The 22356-nt window shown below is 39.8% G+C and overlaps 1 protein-coding gene across 1 annotated transcript in view; it reads left to right on the forward strand.

The window, feature by feature from the left end:
* PNLIP (pancreatic lipase) overlaps positions 1–20547 on the forward strand; it is a 40341-nt gene extending 19794 nt beyond the window's left edge. The window contains exons 4-13 of the mRNA XM_050802965.1: positions 120–242; positions 2855–2989; positions 5994–6105; positions 7476–7595; positions 7686–7805; positions 8299–8417; positions 11314–11443; positions 12888–12996; positions 13968–14132; positions 20429–20547. Of these exons, the coding sequence (XP_050658922.1) occupies positions 120–242; positions 2855–2989; positions 5994–6105; positions 7476–7595; positions 7686–7805; positions 8299–8417; positions 11314–11443; positions 12888–12996; positions 13968–14132; positions 20429–20492 (1197 nt within the window). The 3' untranslated portion in view covers positions 20493–20547. The remainder of the gene's footprint in view (positions 1–119; positions 243–2854; positions 2990–5993; positions 6106–7475; positions 7596–7685; positions 7806–8298; positions 8418–11313; positions 11444–12887; positions 12997–13967; positions 14133–20428) is intronic.
* Positions 20548–22356: the final 1809 nt, after the last annotated feature.

The following is a 22356-nucleotide window of genomic DNA, read 5'->3' on the forward strand; positions in this document are numbered from 1 at the left end:
AGGATCCTGAATCCTAGCAGTCTTCTACTTACCGCCCCTCTCCATGTGGAACCCTCTCCACAAATAGTTCTATTGGCTACTATAGGAAACTGACATGAAACACTTTTCTGTCTAAACAGGAACTTGTCGCAGATTCATCAACCATCAGTAACTCCAATTTCAAAACAAATAGAAAAACTCGCTTTATTATTCATGGATTCATAGACAAGGGAGAAGAAAACTGGCTGGCCAATATATGCAAGGTGAGATGTAGTCATCTCTCAAGGAAAGGTTGTTTCCAAAGTGATAATTAACAAAGGCACTGGCCCCAACCAGTGAGGACAGTGCTGGTACCCACAGTCTTGAAGGATCTTCAGACCCCTGCGGGGCCTAGAGTTCCTAAGGGAGGTCAAGGAGGTGGTGGTGGGAAGAGGGGGTTTAGGATGCTCAGAGCAATGAGGCTGGCAAGCATTTGGTAGATCCAGGCACTAGTTATTTAACAACTAATATGGAGGTGTTTCAAAATTTTAGCAACAGATGCTCTCATGCTGATGCACACCAGCTGGTCATAGGCCCCTGATTTTTCATTTGTTTTTAATTTTATGTGAAGCGCTAAGAGGTCTCATTTTGCCTGAATGAATTATTTTCTTTTGATGTTCACTTGCTACTCTTTGATCTCCTCTGGTAGCAATAACTTGGAAAACTGTGTAGGTTTTTTATTTTGGCTTCTGTTGTTTCAACAGCAGTGGTCCTATTTTCTTTAATTTGCCTTTGGCTATGTGCTCTGTCATAAAGAAGAATGAAAAGACAGAAAATCAAATAGAATAAATTTTCCTAGTAACTGCTAGTGCTTGAGGAATATTATTATTGATTCATTTGTTCAAGTATTTATTCATGTATTCATCAAATTTCTTTGACCTACTGTGGCACAAAGGGAGTAGTCCTTTCTTCAGAGGTATCAAGAAGAAAGACACAGGCCGGGTGTGGTGGCTCATACCTGTAATCCGAGTACTTTGAGAGGCTGAGGCGGGCTGATCACAAGGTCAGGAGTTCGAGACCATCCTGGCTAATGCGGTGAAACCCCGTCTCTACTAAAACTACAAAACAGTTAGCCAGGCATGGTGGTGCGTGCCTGTAATCCCAGCTACTCAGGAGGCTGAGGCAGGAGAATCACTTGAACCCGGGAGGCAGAGGTTGCAGTGAGCCAAGATGGCGCCACTGCACTCCAGCCTGGGTGACAGAGTGAGACTCCGTCTCAAAAAAAAAAAAAAAAAAAAAAAACCAGAAGAAAGACACAAAGGTCCCCCTAAGCCCATAGAATTTCAGGTCTGCCTGTGGCTCAAACGAAGGCAGAATGAGTCAACTCCAGAGCATATCCATTGATCCTAAAGACAGATGAGCACCCTAGAGTCCGTACACTCTGCAAGTTTAAACACAAGCAGTAAAACCACAACTTGTCTTCCAAAATAATTTAAAGCTGATGATTATTGGAGGGTAGTAATAGATTTTTACACAACAGCGAAGAAAAAAAATATATATTATTCTCAGTTCAAAAGGAATATAGCTTCCTTTGATATGGCTATGCAATTTATTTCTAAGATCCCAAAGGCAATTGTGGTTTGTTTTTGTTTTGTTTTGTTTTGTTTTGTTTTGCATTGATTAGGCTTTGACAGCACTATTGCTTTGAGATGCAGAAACAAGTGGTTTAAACTAGAAGGATAAAGGTTCTACATTTCAGTCCTGACTCTTTCCGTAGCTATGATTAGCAAATCTTTTCCCTGCTTTGGATTTTTCCTTTTGAAAATGGAAAAGTTGGAGATGATTTCTAAGATTGTTCCATTATTCTCAAATTCTTTTTATTTTTGAGATGGAGTCTTGCTCTGTTACCCAGGCTGGAGTGCAGTGGTGTGATCTCGGCTCACTGCAAGCTCCGCCTCCCGGGTTCACTCCATTCTCCTGCCTCAGCCTCCTGAGTAGTTGGGACTACAGGTGCCCGCCACCAGGCCCGGCTAATTTTTTGTATTTTTAGTAGAGATGGGGTTTCATCGTGTTAGCCAGGATGGTCTCGATCTCCAGACCTCGTGATCCACCCGCCTCGGCCTCCCAAAGTGCTGGCATTACAGGCGTGAGCCACTGCACCTGGCCTATTCTCAAATTCTTTTTGGAAAAAAAAATAGGGTATACATAAACACACTCAGACAACAGAATTCCTTTCAGAACTAACCTCCATGAAGCCATAATTAAATGCCATCAAGCAAGGCTTTCCGTAGATATCTGGTAGGCAGTGTTTCCATGTGAAATATTAATAACTCTTTAGTGATGTACAATAAAACATGTTCATCTAAAAATTTTGATTAGTATTTCCATTGCGGAAAAACTTATTTACCTTCAATGTATTTATATAAGGGGTCCTAACATTGTCTTTCATTCATTCATTAAATATTTACTGAGCACCTTCTGTGTACCAGAATCTCTTCTGGACACTGAGGCTGCACCAGTGGACAAGGCAGACAACGTCCTTGGGTGCATTCTAGTAAGGGACAATGTAGTCTTGTGGCATTTAGGATGACCTAATGAACAACCCATTGTACCACATTTTATACATTTTTTTCTTGAATTAAATGTCTCTGTATCTGCTACAGCAGAAATCCCAAGAATCCAGTTCCCACTATGGTCAAATTCCAGTTTGGAGATGATGTTAAACTTTAGCAGAGATGATATATCTATAACAGACTATAAGTTTTGTCAGTTGCATTGGGGTTAAAATGATGTCGTGTCAGTCAAGGAAGGAATTTATCCTAGTCCTCTGATATGTTAACTAGTAATTAATAAAGATCCTGAATTATGTATCTGTTTATTGTGCCCCTTCCACCAGAATCTGTTCCAGGTGGAAAGCGTGAACTGTATCTGTGTGGACTGGAAAGGTGGCTCCCGAACTGGATACACACAAGCGTCACAGAACATCAGGATTGTGGGAGCAGAAGTAGCGTATTTTGTTGAAGTTCTGAAGGTAATTACCCCTGGATTGTATAAAAGCCTGTACACATGGTTTTCCAGATTGTCTTTCCAAAAAAAAAGTCTGTAGATTTAATCATAGATAAAGACATTTCTCTACTCAGATATGACATTTCCCTTGGTTGCAAAGAAAATTTTTTTTAAAAATCTAGCTTTGGGTTTCATCAATAACCCATTATGTTAATAAACTAGTTCTTTTTGGCTGGGTGCAGTGGCTCACCCCTGTAATCCCAACACTTTGGGAGGCTGAGACAGGCGGATCACGAGATCAGGAGATCGAGACCATCCTGGCTAACACGGTGAAACCCTGCCTCTACTAAAAATACAAAAAAAATTAGGCAGGCGTGGTGGCAGGCGCCTGTAGTCCCAGATACTCGGGAGGCTAAGGCAGGAGAATGGCCTGAACCCAGGAGGTAGAGCTTGCAGTGAGCCGAGAGCGCGCCTGCACACCAGCCTGGGTGACAGAGAAAGACTCCGTCTAAAATAAAATAAAATAAAATAAAATAAAATAAAAATAAACTGGTTTTTAAAATTTAATTTATTCAAGCAATTGGTAGGTTGTTTTTAATAAATTCCACGAGTATTTGTTTTAATTTTACTAGTTATTACCTATGTCAACCTTAAAATTAATCTAGTTTTGTTTGATTTTAGTTTTGTTTTCTTAAGAGAAGTACAGTGATAACAAGCTAACCTCATTTGGTAACAAAAAAACACAGAAAATGTTATACTCAAATGTGTTTAAATAACTGTTTTTATTTTTACTTTCTAATCCAAATACTTGCTTCATCATCTCTGGATAACAGCTCTTCATATTCATTAAGGTTTATCTCTCCAACAAAATACAGCCCTACTTCCTCCAGATTAAAAGTTAAACCCATTTCCATGTTTCATTATAACTATTTTAAAAAACATGGATGTCAAGTGCTTTGGAAAGGCAGTGTATCTTCTTGACACCAAGGTTTTTGAAGTTTCTCCCCGTGCGCCCCTCACGAATTCTGCAACACAGTCATGCACCACACAAGGATGTGTAGGTCAATGATGGACTTCAGATATGATGGAGGTCCCATAAGATGACAATGGAGCTAAAAAATTCCATTGCCTTGTGACTTATAGCTATCATGATACCATAGCACAACATATTACTCATGGATTTGTGGTCATGCTGTTATAAACAAACCTACTGCACTCCCAGTTATATAAAACTCTACCACGTACAATCATGTACAATACATGATAATGATAATAAACGATGACATTACTGGTTTACATATTTACTGTACTTTTTATCATTATTTTAAAGTATACTCCTTCTACTTATTAAAAAAAGAAAAAGAAAAACAGCCTCAGGCAGATCCTTTAGGAAGTATTCCAGAAGAAGACATGTTATCATAGGAAATGACAGCTTCATGCATGTTATTGCCCCGAAGACCTTCCAGGAAATAAAATGTGGAGGTGGAAGACAGTGAGGTTGATGATCCTGACCCTGTATAGGCCTAGGCTAATGCAGGTGTTTGTGTCTTAGTTTTTAACAAAAAATTTTGAAAAGTTAAAATGGCTGGGCGCGGCGGCTCACACCTGTAATTCCAGCACTTTGGGAGGCCGAGGCAGGCGGATCACAAGGTCAGGAGATTTAGACCATCCTGGCTAACACGGTGAAACCCCGTCTCTACTAAAAATACAAAAACTTAGCTGGGTGAGGTGGCGGGCGCCTGTAGTCCCAGCTACTCAGGAGACAGGCAGGTGAATGGCGTGAACCCGGGAGGCGGAGCTTACAGTGAGCTGAGATCGCGCCACTGCACTCCAGCCTGGGGGACAGAGGGAGACTCCATCTCAAAAAATAAATAAGTAAATAAATAAATAAAATAATAAAAATAAAAATTGCATAAAGAAAAATATTTTAAATGAACTGAGTGTAGAGTAAGTGTACAGTGTGTATTAAGTCTTCAGCAGTGTGCAGTGACGTCCTAGGCCTTGACATTCCCTCACCACTTACTCCATGACTCACCCAGAGCAACTTCCAGTCCTGCAAGCTCCATTCATGGTAAGTGGCCTCTACAGATGTACCACTTTGGGACTTTTTTTTTTTTTTTTTTTGAGACAGAGTCTCGCTCTGTCACCCAGGCTGGAGTGCGGTGGCACAATCTTGGCTCACTGCAACCTCCACCTCCCGGGTTCAAGTGATTCTCCCACCTCAGCCTCCCTAGTAGCCATGATTATAGGCACCCACCACCATGCCCAGATAATTTTTGTTTTGTTTGTTTGTTTGACGGAGTCCTGCTCTGTTGCCCAGGCTGGAATGCAGTGGGGTGATCTCGGCTCACTGCAAGCTCGGCCTCCCGGGTTCATGCCATTCTCCTGCCTCAGCCTCCCAAGTAGCTGGGACTATAGGCACCCACCACCAGGCCTGGCTAATTTTTTGTATTTTTAGTAGAGAGGGGATTTCAGTGTTAGCCAGGATGGCCTTGATCTCCCAACCTCGTGATCCGCCCGCCTCGGCCTCCCAAAGTGTTGGGATTACAGGCATGAGCCACTGCACCTGGCCAATTTTTTTATTTTTGTAGAGACAGGGTTTCACCAGATTGGCCAGGCTGGTCTTGAACTCCTGACCTTAGGTGATCAGCCCACCTCAGCCTCCCAAAGTGCTGTGATTACAGGCCTGAGCCACCAAGACCAGCCTAATATCTTTTATACTGTATTTTTACTGTATGTTTTTTAGGTTTAGATATATTTGGATACACAACTAGTTACATTGTGTTCCAATTGCCTACAGTACATGGTACAGTCACATGCAGTACAGGTTTGTAGCCTAGAAGCAACAGGCTGTACCACATAGCCTAGGTGTGTAGTAGGCTATGCCATCTAGGTTTATGTAAGTACACTTTATGATGTTCCCACAACAACAAAATCGCTTGACGATGCATTTCTCTTAACATATCCCCGTTGTTAAGCAACTCATGACTGTACTTGAAAACATTCTAAAAAGGTTTTCTTTCCAACAGTCGGCGTTCGGTTACTCACCTTCCAATGTGCACATCATTGGCCACAGCCTGGGTGCCCACGCTGCTGGGGAGGCTGGAAGGAGAACCAATGGGACTGTTGGACGCATCACAGGTTGGTCAAAACAGTGAAAGATGCCAGGGGGTTGAGGCAAGAGGATCTCTTGAGCCCAGAAGTTTGAGGCCAGTCTGGGCAACATAGTGAGACTCCCATCTCCTTAAAAAAATAAAAATAAAAATAAAAAGTAAGTAAATAAATAAATAAAGCTACAAAATTAGACTACATGTAGACTGTCTGTGGTCTAAAAGGAAATACAAGACGGAAATTTGGTGCAATTCTACTTTTTACCTTCTCATGTTTTCTGAATTGGGCCTCACAATCGGAAATCACTGTGTTCTGAGGCTTTGTAAAGTCTTCATTGATACCAGTCTTTGGTCTACAGCACTCTGTTTAACATATTTATATTGCACGTGACTAAAATGTGAATTAAGGACATCTAGAGATTTTATTCATGCCTATTTCCCCATTGACCAACATTCACAAAGGATAAGTTTCATGAATAGAGTACACTTCATAAATAGTAGAATAAATACAATTAAACCCAAGAAGCTGAAATTTGTATAACTGATTATATTATGCTTCAGTAGCAATTGCTAATGTGCTTAAACCTCAAACGTAACCCCAGAGTCGTCAGGGAAAATGTGGTCAGGGTGCCCTGGGCTGCCAGTTCTGTGTGCTGCTAATGAGATAACAAACAGTATTTTACAAACCTCAGGCTAGCTGCATTCGGCCAGTGAGCTCATATATTGGATATCCAGATTCTAAAACCTCTGTAAGGTTGTAAGAAAGATTCTACCATCCTGGATCTGAGAGGTGATTATTTCAAGGAAGGACCACTTTCCTCTTCCATCAGTGTTCAACCTTTTTGTCTCTGACTTGGTGATTCTCTTTTTAACCCTTGGGATAAGTCGGCTGTATCTGGACTTGGAATAATCTGGAATGCCTATCCATTCACTTGCTGAAGGGGAGTTCTGCACAGGATTTTCTTTTCCACCGTCTGTAAATGTTTCTTTCCCATAGCCTGCTCAGCCAGGCGCTGTGCAATGCAAGCCTGTGTTCTCAGTGACGTTTATGGAAGCCAAGGTCCTTGCTCTTGTGGGAGTTCACAGTCTACTGGGGACTCTTTTACCCTGAGTGGTTTTTAGTCCAGTGTGTCCCAGAGTCTGCCTCTTTTCTTGTAACTGCGCTAGTGACCAAGACTCTCCCACTGACTACACGGCCATGAGGAAAGGCATATTCTTTGGTTTGGAGAAAATTCACTTTAAAGCAAATAGCTAGAAGCAGATTCCCCTTCAGCAAATGGTCAGGTAAGGAAGAACTCGTTCATCCCTTTCCATGCATAACTCATGTTTTACTCTTAATACTTGTACTCAGGACTGTACTCAGGACTTGTCATAATTCACGACACATACTCTTTACTCTAGGGTTGGACCCAGCAGAACCTTGCTTTCAGGGCACACCTGAATTAGTCCGATTGGACCCCAGTGATGCTCAATTTGTGGATGTAATTCACACGGATGGTGCCCCTATAGTCCCCAATTTGGGTGAGTTCCTCAACCTGTCCCCCAAAGGGTGTTATATCGTCTGAGTCTATACATTAGCATAAACCCTCATTTACTTTTATGATTCTTCAGGGTTTGGAATGAGCCAAGTTGTGGGCCATCTAGATTTCTTTCCAAATGGAGGAGTGGAAATGCCTGGATGTCAGAAGAACATTCTCTCTCAGATTGTGGACATAGATGGAATCTGGCAAGGTAGAACTATTATGTGTACAAAGAGATCTTCTTGGGGGGAAAGCTTGCATTTTGTTTTGCTAAACTTGCTAAATTCTTTGTAATTGTACAGGTCTCACATTTTATGTAACAAAAGACTTTTAATTGTATCCATGAGATGTAGGTTTTCACTGGGATAAGTGGGCATGAGGAGACTGGGAAAGAAAGTGGATTTTCAGTCAACTTCCAAACACCTAATTCAGGGAATGAGCTTTTATTTATTTAGACCAATCTTTTTCTTCTACAGTATGTTAAACCTTTTATTTAATTACAGTATTATCTATTATAATCTTTAACAGTACTCAGCTTCTGATTATATCACAAATCATAAATATACTTTACAAATGACTTTGTTCTGTGACCCGCATGAGCTCACGTTAATTAGAGAAATCTATTCAACCACTATATTCTGAATATGACGTTAACTCGGAAAAATGCAATCTGTCCTTGATGTGTAATTGTGCCTGATTCGAAGGGACTCGAGACTTTGCGGCCTGTAATCACTTAAGAAGCTACAAATATTACACTGATAGCATCGTCAATCCTGATGGCTTTGCTGGATTTCCCTGTGCCTCTTACAACGTCTTTACTGCAGTAAGTAGACTCCACCTTCTGCATAAAGAATTTTGTGACTGTCACTTCACATGACTGGTGTGGTTTCCTATACATGACCTCATTCAATGAACGTTTTTATACTTTCGAACTTATACATGCCTTTAATTATAGATATGTGTTTAAATAGTGATAAATTAGAGCACTTTAGAGAAATGAGCTTGTAAATGGAAATGTCCTATGTTTACTTTCATTTGTATTACTCTTGTATTCATTGGGTAAATGTTCAAACTTGTTTTAGAAATAACCCTAAACAAACAAAAAATAATTAGTCTATGGAAATCTGAGAAATATCTATAGGATGGTGATGAACATGGAAAAATTTTCTTAAATGCTGACCTTTTAAACTATTAATATATAATTATAGACATGTGTGGATGTTTCTGTGCAATTTCATAATTGCCAAGATTTTTTTTTTTGAGTTTTCATTTTATTTGGTATTCTCTTGATATCTTGGTTGAATTATTTATTTAATTTTACTTTAAGTTCCAGGATACTTGTGCAGAATGTGCAGGTTTGTTACATAGGTAAATGTGTGCTGTAGTGGTTTGCTCTTGGTTGAATTCTTTATATGTGATCTCAGATATGACATATCTATTCTCTGGGTTTTTTTTAATAAAATTATAAAATTGACTTTTCTTTGCACCATAAAGTTTTGAAATTAAAATTTAAAACCTATGGATTTAATAAGAAAATTTCCAGTAACAAATGTGCCAGCTGAAGTCATAATTACCCAGGATATATACCTTAGTGATTAGGAGAGAGGATGCAAATCCTGGTTTCACCATTACATAGCTGAATATTTTTGAGCAAAACACTTCTCCAAGAAGTTTCTTCATCTGTAAATGTAAATACTAATGGTAAACTCAACATATTTGGTGAGAGGACTTAATGAGAATACATATGTTAATTGCTTAGCTCAGAGCAAAAAATATAATAGCATTCAATTAATGTTAGCTATTATGGGAGAGGGAGTACATATATTATTCACACTACAGCTTCCATATACAATAAGACAGAAGATCCCTCCTCTTTCTTTATTTTAACTTTATTTTAATTTTCTTCCCCAATACCCAACAATAAGTAATGGGGAAAAAATAAAGAAGCAAACACAAAAGCCTCAGGTTTCATCCAGTTAAAACTTAGTCTAATTCAACGATATAAACAGTTCTTTTAAGTGATACTCAGCACTTGCATAAGAAAAAATGTCTCAGTCTTGCAGATTTCTTCACCTTTGCACTCCCTTCTAAGCTTCTCTCCAAGTGAGTGCTGGGGCCAGGTGATCTGGTGGTGGTGGTCAATGTGTGTTCAGCAGAGGAAATGAATTGGGAGTCCATGGGTGCAAAGTCTTTGGGCTCCTTTGGACGCTGGGTAATAGCCTTGTCTTTTATTGACGGTCACACTGCTGTATTTAGAGATGAAGTCTTGGGCCTGTCTGTTCTTCTGGCTCTAGCAATGCCCTCAGAGAGCTTTGGCTATTTCTTCCTGGCTGGCTTAGGCAACACCTGGATTTTGTTGAATGCCAACCCTGGGACTGTGATAAGCCCATAATATGGTCCATTGAGCCAGGAGTCCACCACTTGCCTTTACTGTAGAGTAGCCCTGCCCCTCATAGTGGGAATTGGGACACTTGTTCTGCCAACTTGGTTCCTCCCTCTCCATCTCTTTTTCTCATAAATCCTTGGTTCAGAAACAAGGAGTATTTTCCTATATGAATATGTCTTCTCCAAGTATCAGCCTCGCAGTAAGCCTTAGGCTAGCTGGGGCATTTTCTCTTCACATAGAGGAAATTCCGGGATACAAATCCTTCAGGGCTTGATATGCTAAACATGAGCTAAAACAATTGAAGAAAGCCAGGCGCGGTGGCTCACGCCTGTAATCCCAGCACTTTGGGAGGCCAAGGCGGGTGGATCATGAGGTCAGGAGATCGAGACCATCCTGGCTAACATGGTGAAACCCTGTCTCTACTAAAAATACAAAAATAAGCTGGGTGTGGTAGCGGATGCCTATAGTCCCTACTGCTCTGGAGGCTGAAACAGGAGAATGGTGTGAACCCGGGAGGCAGAGCTTGCAGTGAGCCGGATCACACCACTGTACTCTAGCCTGCGTGACAGAGAGAGACTTTATCTCAAAAAAAAAAAAAAAAAGGAAAAGAATTGATTTTGTTTATCAGAAGCTGATTATAACCTCTATTCTACTTATGCAATATAAATTCTAGCTGTAAGTAGATGAATGTCTTGGGAACGAATTAGGCAAAAGAGGAAAAATAGAAGATAGATACACACACACACACACACACACATATATATATATATTCTCATTGTATTTTTTATTTGTTTGTTTTTGTTTTTTGTTTTTTTTTTTTGAGATGGAGTCTTGCTCTCTTGCCCAAGACTTGAGTGCAATAGCGCAACCTCGGCTCACTGCAACCTCTGCCTCCTGGGTTCAAGCAATTCTCCTGCTTCAGCCTCCAGAGTAGCTAGAATTATAGGCGCCCGCCACCATGTCCAACTAATTTTTGCATTTTTAGTAGAGACGGGGTTTCACCATGTTGGTCAGGCTGATCTTGAACTCCTAACCTCAGGTGATCCACCTGCCTCAGCCTCCCAAAGTGCTGGGATTACAGGTGTGAGCCACCGCACCCAGCTCACTGTATGATTTTTATAGTACTGTGTTGTTTAACAGTGAAGTTGGTGACTTACTGTTGTGAATAATGAAATGGATTGTTAATCTTTGCTGCTGAGACACTGTTAAAATCCCCGTTTACCATCAGAACAGAACTGGCTTTAGAATATTTGAATGACAACAACATGTAGGAAATATGGTATACAATTAAAAGAAAGGGCATCCTCATTCATCATTTGTTTGTTTTCACCAGAACAAGTGCTTCCCCTGTCCAAGTGGAGGCTGCCCACAGATGGGTCACTATGCTGATAGATATTCTGGGAAAACAAATGATGTGGGCCAGAAATTTTATCTAGACACTGGTGATGCCAGTAATTTTGCACGTAAGTTTCTATTTTCTGTATCTTATATTCGTATTGCTATATATTTTATTATTATGTCCACTGAAAATGTGCATACTTGCTTTTCTTTTTTTTTTTTTTTTTTTTTTTGAGACGGAGTCTCGCTCTGTCGCCCAGGCTGGAGTGCAGTGGCGCTATCTCGGCTCACTGCAAGCTCCGCCTCCCGGGTTTACGCCATTCTCCTGCCTCAGCCTCCCGAGTAGCTGGGACTACAGGCGCCCGCCACCTCGCCCGGCTAATTTTTTTGTATTTTTAGTAGAGACGGGGTTTCATTGTGTTAGCCAGGATGGTCTCGATCTCCTGAACTCGTGATCCGCCCGTCTCGGCCTCCCAAAGTGCTGGGATTACAGGCTTGAGCCACCGCGCCCGGCCCATACTTGCTTTTCTATACAAAAGCTTTAAACACCCCCTCTGCAATGTGGAAAAATGCTCAATGCTATGTTCAAGGTAATTATAGCTAATTAGGGTGGCAGAACAGAGTTTGGGTCCTGGACTCTTAGAGCTGCAAAAATAAGTTTCTTCACATTTGGTTCTGGTGCTATATTCAGAAGGCTTTCTCTGCTCCAGCCTCTTTATATTCACTCAAAAGTTTCACTGAACAAAATTCTGAGACTTTCGTAAAAGCACAAAGGTAATCTAGGAGAGAGAGATGGCAGAGGTTGTGAGAATGGAAAGACATTGACAGATTTAAGAGATGTTTAGGATTGTAGGTTCCATGAGTGATGGGAATTAGAGGATGGAGGAGTAGTAGGAATGGGAACAGGTTCTGGGTTTCTTTTCTTAATAATAGAGGAAGAAAACTATTTGGATGAGAGTCAATTGGGTTACCGTTTTTTTTTTTTTTTAATACTGATGACAAATGTTATCTCCTCCGCAATTTGCTCAGGCTATCTCTAAATGGCAAACTATTGGCTAGTACCAAGAAAACGTTCTTTTGGTTTTCATAAATTAATATATTCCCAAAGGCAATGAAAAGTTGAATTATGGAATTTTGAAAATAAATGTAGATATTTAGACAAAAAGATGGCAGTACTCTAAAATTTGGTGATCTATGAAAATAAATTAAACTGAAAAAATGTCACAGTTCACAATTTTACAACTACCTTTTAACATAACGTTCTTATAACTTTCAAGGATAAATTGTCAGGTTGGAAACTGAAAACTAAATGTATTCTTTAGTCCCTTGGCTTGAAAAAAAATATGTCTTAACTTTGAAAAAATTCTGCAAAGCCCCTGCTACCTAATGCCTATCCCCTAAACACATATAAAGGAATATCTATGACTATTTGATTAGAAAATTACACACACACACACACACAAATTATAAATAAATTATTCAAAACTCAGCAGTAGTGAGATCCGAATTAACTTGTTTTTAGTGTCTTTTATCTCCAAACTGACATTTTGCAATTTTTCTCCCTTGCAGGTTGGAGGTATAAGGTATCTGTCACACTGTCTGGAAAAAAGGTCACAGGACATGTACTAGTTTCTTTGTTTGGAAGTAAAGGAAACTCTAAGCAGTATGAAATTTTCAAGTGAGTAAAATAATATTGCTCTATGGTTTTTTTGTTTGTTTGTTTTTTTGAGTTGAAGTCTCGCTCTGTTGCCCAGGCTGGAGTCTCGCTCTGTCACCCAGGCTGGAGTGTAGAGGTGCAGTCTTGGCTCACTACAACCTCTGCCTCTAGGGTTCAAGCAATTCTCCTACCTTAGCCTCCCGAGTAGCTGGGATTACAGGCACCCACCACCACGCCTGGCTAATTTTTGTATTTTTAATAGAGATGAGGTTTCACTATGTTGGCCAGACTGGTCTCAAACTCCTGACCTCAGGTGACCTGCCCACCTAGGCCTTCCAAAGTGCTGGGATTATGGGCATGAGCCATGGTGGCCAGCCAATACTTCTTAATGTTGGAATACTGCACATGTATAATGTATGTCATCAACCTAAGAGTTTGTCTATTCATTACTATATGGAAGTAGAGTACTGACATGTATAAGGAAAAAGGAAGAAATTATGTCATCCTTATGCCTTAATACTATTCAGAATTCGGTTTCTAAACATTTTCATGCTATTTCCTGATAAAACCATTCATGTTTGCTTTGATGACTGGCATCTGATTTATAATCAGTAATTAATTAGTCTGTCTACAAAACACATGCAAAAAGATGATGGAATACTCTCATCATTTATTAAATTGTGGAGGAATTGTGACTAATACATGTTTGAAGTTTTATTAAAGCAAAGGTGACTAATATGAGATATTAACGGCAAATGGACTACCAGTGAGTTAGCATGCATGTCTGAATTTGTTTAATACATTAGAATGAAAAATGTACTACCAATCACCTTAGCCAGAAATGCACTGTAAGCTGGTCTTAGAAACATAAATGTGTATGTATATGTGTATATATATATATATATACACACACACACACACACACACAAATATATATGTATATATTTATATGTATGCTCATGTATGTTTTTATTCACTTCTTAAATCCTCAGGGGCACTCTCAGACCAGATAATACTCATTCCAATGAATTTGACTCAGATGTGGAGGTTGGGGACTTGCAGAAGGTTAAATTTATTTGGTATAACAACGTGATCGACCTAAATTTACCCAGAGTGGGAGCATCCAAGATTATAGTGGAGACAAATGATGGAAAACAGTAAGTAATGAAAATCCCAGGAGATGTGAAATATCAAATCTGTGTTTATAGTTCTATTCCTTCTAAAAGTCTAATTTAAGTGAAACCTCTTACAGGGGATCACCTACATCCTAGTTACAGTTGCTTCCTAATGCCTTCTGTTTCTTTAGGAAAAAGGGTAGAACTTTAGGAAACAGCTTTGATCAATTCGTAGACAAATATGTGATAGCTGATACAAATTAAATGTTAGAATGAGAGTCTGGCTTCATGATTCTAAGGTGAGAGGAATGCTTCCTTTGGCAGCTGTGTTTTGTGCTATGTGAGTGCTTCTTGTGTGCATCTTCCAAACTTCCCGGGCTCACCTAATTGCTGTTTAAGTTGCTAGGATCACAGTGAATGTATCAAGGAATAGAAATAGGCTTTTCCGAATCACTGGTCTTCTTAGTGAAGATGAAGGTCCAGGAGATAATCCTTGGTTTCAACCAGGACTGGAGGGTGTGGGAGCCAAAGGAAGGTGAACTACCAGGAAAGGTGATCTGATGATAATCATGACAATACCAACACTAGACCAAGTATTTCTGAGTATTAGGCCAAATGCTGAGGCAAGCCCTGTGCTTCTGTCATTCTATCCTTCCATCCTCATGAAAACCAAATGGGGGGGACTTTGCTTCTGGCAAAGATGGAGTAACAGAACCCAGATTTACTGTCCTGATTGAAATAACCAAAAATTCAAACTAAGTATGTGAAAAAACAGTTTTCCAGACACTGAACATCAAGGAATAAGGGATAGTGATCCCTGAGAGACAAAAACGGACAAGATGGAGCCTTGCAGTTGCCCCAGCTTACTGCTCCAAGAGATTTCCAGGATGTGTCACAGGGAGGAGAAACCCAGGCAGAGTTCAGTGGACTCCTTAAGTTAAAGAATCAGAGTTAAGAATCAGAAGATCCAGGGAAGTAGATTTCACAGGACAGCATACCAGACAGGAGTGAGTTGCCAAGGGAGAATCCCAGAGGTTATGAAAAGTCCCCCTGAATATTCATCAAGGTACTGATTGGCCCATGTATGAGAACAAACCAGCTGGAGGTCATTGAAATATCCATTTGATGGATTAGAGAAAATAGTTCCCATACTCTTGCAGGACTGGGAATGGTGCTTACTTCCACCAAGCAGTCTAGAAAAGTTTATAATTCAAAGGACACAGGGTAGAGTATTTTAGAAAGTCTTGCTTTATAGTGGAAAATAATTTACCTATATTGACCAAGATCTGTAAAGAAACTATTTCCAAATAACTTAACTGCGTTGCAGAACAAAAAGGTCAAGAATATTTATAAAGATTCAGAATTATCAAGCACCTAAAAATCTAAAATCCACAGTATCTGACTTTGACTCAAGGATTCCCAGGTATATAAAGACACAGAAAAATCCAACCTATAATGAGGAGAATAATCAATCGACACCAAACCAAAACTGACACAGATGTTACATTAGCAGAGGAGAAAATTAAAACAATTCTTAAACCTGTATTCCATTTGCTTAAAAGGTCAGTAAAGGCGTGGCATATACAGGTTGAGTGTTTCTCATCCAAAATGCTTGAGATCAGAAGTGATTCAATTTTGAATTTCTTGGGACTTTAGGAATAGTTCCATTATATGTACCAGTTGAGCATCAAAAATTAAAAAAAAAAAATCCAAAATCTGAAATGTTCCAATAAGCATTTCCTTCGAGCATCATGTTGGCAATCAAACATTTCAAATTTCAGAGCATTTTGGACTTTTAATTTATTTTTATTTTATTTTTCCATAAGTTATTGGGTACAGGTGGTATTTGGTTACATGAGTAAGTTCTTTAGTGGTGATTTCTGAGATCCTGGTGCACCCATCACCTGAGCAGTATGCATTGCACCATATATGTTGTCTTTTATCCCTCGCCCCCCTCCCACTCTTCTCCCCAAGTCCCCAAAGTCGATTGTATCATTCTTATGCCTTTGCGTCCTCATAGCTTAGCTCCCACATATCAGTGAGAACATACAATGTTTGGTTTTCCATTCCTGAGTTACTTCCCTCAGGAATGGATTTTTTATTTTTAGATTTAGATGCTCAACCTATATAGAAAAAGACCCACACTGAGTTTCTAGAGATGAAAAATGCAATGTCACAAACAAAACATGCACAGAATGTAACTAACAGTAGATTAGACATTATAGAAGACAAGGTTAATGACGTTGAATACATAATAGAAACTTTCTGAAATGAAATACACAGAGAAAAAATCTTTAAAATAATTTTAAAAGAATATCAGTGATCTGTAGGACAATAACAATAAGGCTTATTTATTGGAAATAAGACCCTAACAAAGAAGGGACAGAAAAATATATGTGAAGAAATAATACCTTGAAAATTTTCAAACATGGTGAAAACTATAAACCAACAGATCAAAGAAAATCACAAGAAACATGAAAAAAACAGCACAGCACCAACACACATAAAAATCAAAATGCTCAAAACCAGGTAGAATGTACATTATTCAGGTGATTACACTAAAAACCTAGATTTTACCACTACACGATATATCCGTCTAACAAAACTTAACTTGTTCCCTTACATTTCCACAAATAAAAAAATGTTGAAACCCAATTATAAAGACAAAATATTGAAAGCAGTCAGAGAAAAATGACACATTAGAACAGTGAAGAAAGAAAATTACAGCAAATTTCTAATCAGGAACAATGCAAGCTAGAAGACGGTGAAACAACATCTTTGAATATGGAAAGGAAAAACTGTTAACCTGGAATTTATACCCATAAATATCTTTCAAAGACAAAGATGAAATAAAGACTTTTAAAACTGAAATAATTCCTCACCAGCAGGTTAACACTAAAAGAAATGTCAAAGGAAGGACTTCAGGCACAGGAAAATGATACCAGGTAGAAAAGAATTCACTAGAAGAAATTAAGAACACAGGAAATAGGAAATACATGATAAATACATAGTATGTTTAATTCTTATTACTAAATTCTCTTTGAAAAAATTGACTACTTAAAAAATAATGACAGTATTTTGGGGAGTATATAATAGATGTATAAGTAAAATTCAACACTGACATGAAGGGCGGGGGGAGAGAACTGAAAATATACTATTGGAAGGTTCTTATACCATTTATGAACTGGTATACTCTCTTTTGAAAGTAAGACGTGATAAATAAAAAATATGTGCTATAAATTCTAAAATAATGAAACAAAGCATGATAGCAAATAACCCAAACAAGGAGATAAGATGGAATAAAATATAATCCAAAATACAGTATAAAAAGAACTAAAAGGGGCCGGGTGCGATGGCTCACGCCTATAATCCCTCCGCTTTGGGAGGCCAAGGCAGGCGGATCACGAGGTCGGGAGATTGAGACCATCCTGGCTAACACGGTGAAACCCATCTCTACTAAAAACACAAAAAATTAGCCGGGTGTTGTGGAGGATGCCTGTAGTCCCAGCTACTTGGGAGGCTGGAGGCAGGAGAATGGCGTGAACCCGGGAGGTGGAGATTGCACCACTGCACTCCAGCCTGGGCGACAGAGCAAGACTCCTCTGTCTCAAAAAAAAAAAAAAAAAAAGACAATAGCCTCATACCTAGCCATATAAATAATCGTATAAAGTAAAAATGGTCTAAATACCACAATTAGAAGACAAAACTTACTCCACTGTATTTTTAAAAACTCAATATCCAATTGTATTCTGGCTATATAAAATGTACTTTTTTATTTTTATTTTTTTGAAATGGAGTCTTGCTCTGTTACCCAGGCTGGAGGGCAGTGGCACGATCTCAGCCTTTGCCTCCTAGGTTCAAGTGATTCTCCTGCCTCAGCCTCCTGTGTAGCTGGGATTACAGGCAGCAGCACCACTGCCAGCTAATTTTTGTATTTTTAGTATAGGCAGGATTTCACCATGTTGGTCAGGCTAGTCTCAAACTGACCTCAAGTGATTCACCCACCTCGACCTTCCAAAGTGCTGAAATTACAGGCGTGAGCCACTGTGCCCAGCCTGAAATGCACTTTAAACATAAAAACACAAATAGATTTCTCAATGTGAAAGAACCGAAAATGATACACTGTTAATCATTAGAAAAATGCAAATTAAGAACAGAATGAGATACCACCTATTTAAATGGCCAAAATTAAGATTGATAATACCAACTCTTGTGAAGGACTATCATACAGTGCTGATGGGAATATAAAAAGGATACAACTACTTTGGAAAGCACCTTAACAGTTTCTTAAAAAGCCAAACATGCATCTAGCTGAGTCAGCGATTTCGGTCTTCGCTCTTTACCCATGAGGCAAGAACACATATGATTATACAAAAGATTTGTACATGAATATTTGTAGCAATTTTTGTTTTTGAGACAGAGTCTTGCTCTGTCACACAGGCTGGAGTGCCGTGGCACAATCTTGGCTCACCACAACCTCCATCTCCTGGGTTCAAGTGATTCTCCTGCATCAGCCTCCCCAGTAGCTGGGACTACAGGCATGAGCCACCATGGCTAGCTAATTTTTGTATTTTTAGTTGAGACAGGTTTTCGTCATGTTGGCCGGGCTGGTCTTGAACCCCTGACCACAGGTGATCCACCTGCTTTGGCCTCCCAAAGTGCGAGGATTACATGGGTGAGCCACTGCGCCTGGGCCTATAGCAGCTTTTATTGTAACAGCCGAGAAGTAGAAACAATCCAAATGTCTACCAAAAAAGGAATGGATAAACAAACTATGGTCTGTCCATACAATGGAATATTACTCAGCAGTGACAAGGAATCAACTAATGGTACACTCAACAATATGGATGAATCTTGAGATAATTATACTGAATGAAAAGCTAGACCAGAGTGCATACACCTTAGATTCCATTTATATAAAATTTCAGACAATTCAAACTACTCTATAGTGACAGCAGAGAATGGTTGCCTGGGAGGAGTGAATATTGGAGGGAATGGGAAGAAGAAATTACAAAGGGGAAGAAAGACAATTGGGGAGATGATAGACATGTTTATAACTTTGATTTTGGTGATGGTTTCAGAGGTGTATGTTGTGTGTGTGAAAACGTATCAATTTAAATATGTACAGTTTATTCCAGGTAAATTAAAGCTCAGTAAAGCTGTTAAAACAAAAATGTATATCCTATGAGGTAGTTTCATTATCCTTATTTTACGGATAATTAAATGAAGATACCGTTTCTGAATTTCTGTGCAGGAAGTTTGACTCTACAAAATTCTTAACTACTACAAAACAAATTCAGTTCACCTTTAATCATATATAAATATTGGTGCCTTTCATTTCTTGTGTCCCTGATTGATAACTGTTTTAACCTTTAACTTCCTATTTGTGAGGCTGCCAGTCATTGAGGAAGTGAGCGTGAAGGGAAAAAAAACATTTTCTGAGCACTTTTTTCTGTGCCTGATAGTTTACATATGCTAAGGTATTTTATTAAAGAAAAATATTCCAAAGCATCTTAAGTATTGTTCAGCCTTTTCTTTCTTCCCTTCCTCCCTCCCTTCCTCCTTCCCTCCCTTCCTCCTTCCCTTCCCTCTTTCCTTCCCTCCTTCCCTTCCCCTTCCTTCCCTCCCTCCCTCCTTTCTTCCTTCCTTCCTTCCCTCCCTCCCTTCTTTCTTTTCCTTCCTTCCTTCCCTCCCTCCCTCCCTTCCTTCCTCCCCTTCCTTCCTTCCTTCTTCTCTTCTCCTTTCTTTCTTTCTCTTTCTTTTTCTTTCATTTCTCCTTCCTACCTTCCTTCCTTCTTTCCTTTCTTTCTTCCTTCCTCCCTTTCTTTCTCTTTCTTTCTTTCTCCTTCCTTCCTTCTTTTCTTTTCTTTATTTGATGCACACATGAAAAGAAGACATATTATTCAGTCTTAATGAGAAAACTTTGTCATTTTAATTCCAATATTGAATTAAAATAATGGTTAGCCAACATAATACCAGAAATTCGTTTTTATATGCTGGGCTGATTTATTATGATGGTGACTCTGCTGTTCCTCAGTTGCATTTTTTGACATGGGCTAAGTGTTCAGTGACTGCTCATGACAAATGAGTCTTTCTTTTTCTTTGGGGTGTCTATTGACAGCTTCTCTCTCTGCTGGTGCACAACCAGAAAATAACACTGGAAAGGAGAATTCATTCCTTTATGTAGAAGAGGTCCTCCCTCAGCCATTGTCTGATCTCCAGCATAGGGTGTGCCCTTCCCTCAGACTGGGAGGTTGGGGGCAGAGGTTGTCCTCATTGTCACACTCCAGATGTGTGCCAGGAAGAGGAGGTGACTTTGTGTTGTTTTCTCTCCACAGGTTCAACTTCTGTAGTGCAGAAACCGTCAGGGAGGAGGTTCTCCTCACCCTCACACCGTGTTAGGAGACTACTGTTACCAATGAATTGACTTCTAATAAAATCTGGTGGTGATGCATTACGCGCCTGTTTCTTTTGTCCAAAACCTCCACTGTTTCAAGTGAATCTGTTGGATAAAGTGACTAAACTCCAAAATTTGGAGTTGGTCGAAAGAACTACTAATGACTGTTGAATTTTGCTGCATATTTGACCTTACGAATGCTGTTTACAGGATACTGTCATCATGTTCATTATTAATATTACTTACGCCATTCTTGTCACTTAAGGCAGTCTTCCATGTCCAAAATGACCCCCTCTTGATGGGCTCACATGGAAAGACTCACAATTGCCACGTTTTCCATAATCTTTAAGTTCTGTGTCTGCTCCTAATCAGACATCTCAGGGGAAATGACACACAAGGAGATGAGGACTAGACAGATCCAATGCTCCCTAACAGGTCTACCTGGTTTATGTGGGGCTCCCCAAAACCTCTCACTTCTCCTGCAGCCTCTCTGATTTTTCTGAAGCACAAATAAATCATCCTCCCAGTTGTCCCCAGGACAGAATCCATATTCTTTTTTTTTTTTTTTTTTTTTTTTGAGATGGAGTCTCACTCTGCTGCCCAGGCTGGAGTGCAGCAGCGCGATCTCCGCTTACCGCAAGCTCCATTCCCCGGGTTCATGCCATTCTCCTGCCTCAGCCTCCCAAGTAGCTGGGACTACAGGTGCCTGCCACCACGGCCGGCTAACTTTTTTGTATTTTTAGTAGAGACAGGGTTTCACCGTGTTCGTCAGGATGGTCTCGATCTCCTGACCTCATGATCTGCCTGCCTCGGCCTCCCAAAGTGCTGGGATTACAGGCGTGAGCCACCGCGCTTGGACCCATATTCTTTAGTAAGCCTTGTGAGGTCCTTCTTGGTCTGGTTGTCTCCTTGGACTCCAGCTTCATCTTTCACTATATTCCTTCTGGAACTCTACATTCTGACCCTGTCCCCCAAGAGGGTCTTGATCTCTGATGCTGCTGGATGTTGTCAGGAACTCTTCTCCCTGGGATGCTCTTTTCTCTGTCTTCCTGTCTGTTAAATTCCTATTGGTTCTTAAATCTCTTTGTAGACATCACTTCCTCCAGGACTCCCCTCCATTATCCACACCCACTAAGACTTGATTAGAGGCTTACCACTATGCTCCTACCACACCCAGACATTTTGCCATCTCAACACTGAACTTCCCATATTGTAATTGCTTGCTGGCTCACTTCTCTGTATAGCCCATTTCTAAACTCCTTAAGGAGTTTGCCCATTGTATGTGCCTGGCACATGCCTAGCATGTAGTAGAAGAGAAAATACAAATACATATTTTTTTTAATGACTTTCCCACTAATGGAAGCAACGAATGAATCCACTAGGGTCAGGTACTTAAAATTAGGCCATGTCTAAACAATAACATCCTAAGAAAGAAGGGGATATTTGTGCTAGGTCTTAAAAGTTGAGTAGGGATTTGCTAAGAGGATATGGTGGGAAGGGCACTCCAGAGAGAAGGAACAACATAGCCAAAGGCACAGGGCTATGAAAAATTGAAAATACCATTTATTCTGTATTTCATCAAAATATATAAAGTTAACACACAAAGACTTGTTAAAGGGCCATCCATTTATATTAATTAAGATGCTTTCACTTGCATGAACCAAAAGCTCCAACTCAAAGTTGCTTAAACAAAAAGGCAATATTTGACTCATGTGATTGGAAAGTTCAGAGGTGGAGGAAGCTTCAGGTTTTGATGACCCAGTCACTCAATGACCTCTTCAAGAGCCACTTTCTTTTTCTGTCTTCTGATATCTATGGTGCTAGTTTTATACCAACTGTGGCTTCCTTCTCCGTTGAAGAAAGGCCATC

Source organism: Macaca thibetana, chromosome 9 (genome assembly GCF_024542745.1).
Source record: "Macaca thibetana thibetana isolate TM-01 chromosome 9, ASM2454274v1, whole genome shotgun sequence".
In the NCBI taxonomy this organism is placed as follows: Eukaryota; Metazoa; Chordata; class Mammalia; order Primates; family Cercopithecidae; genus Macaca; species Macaca thibetana.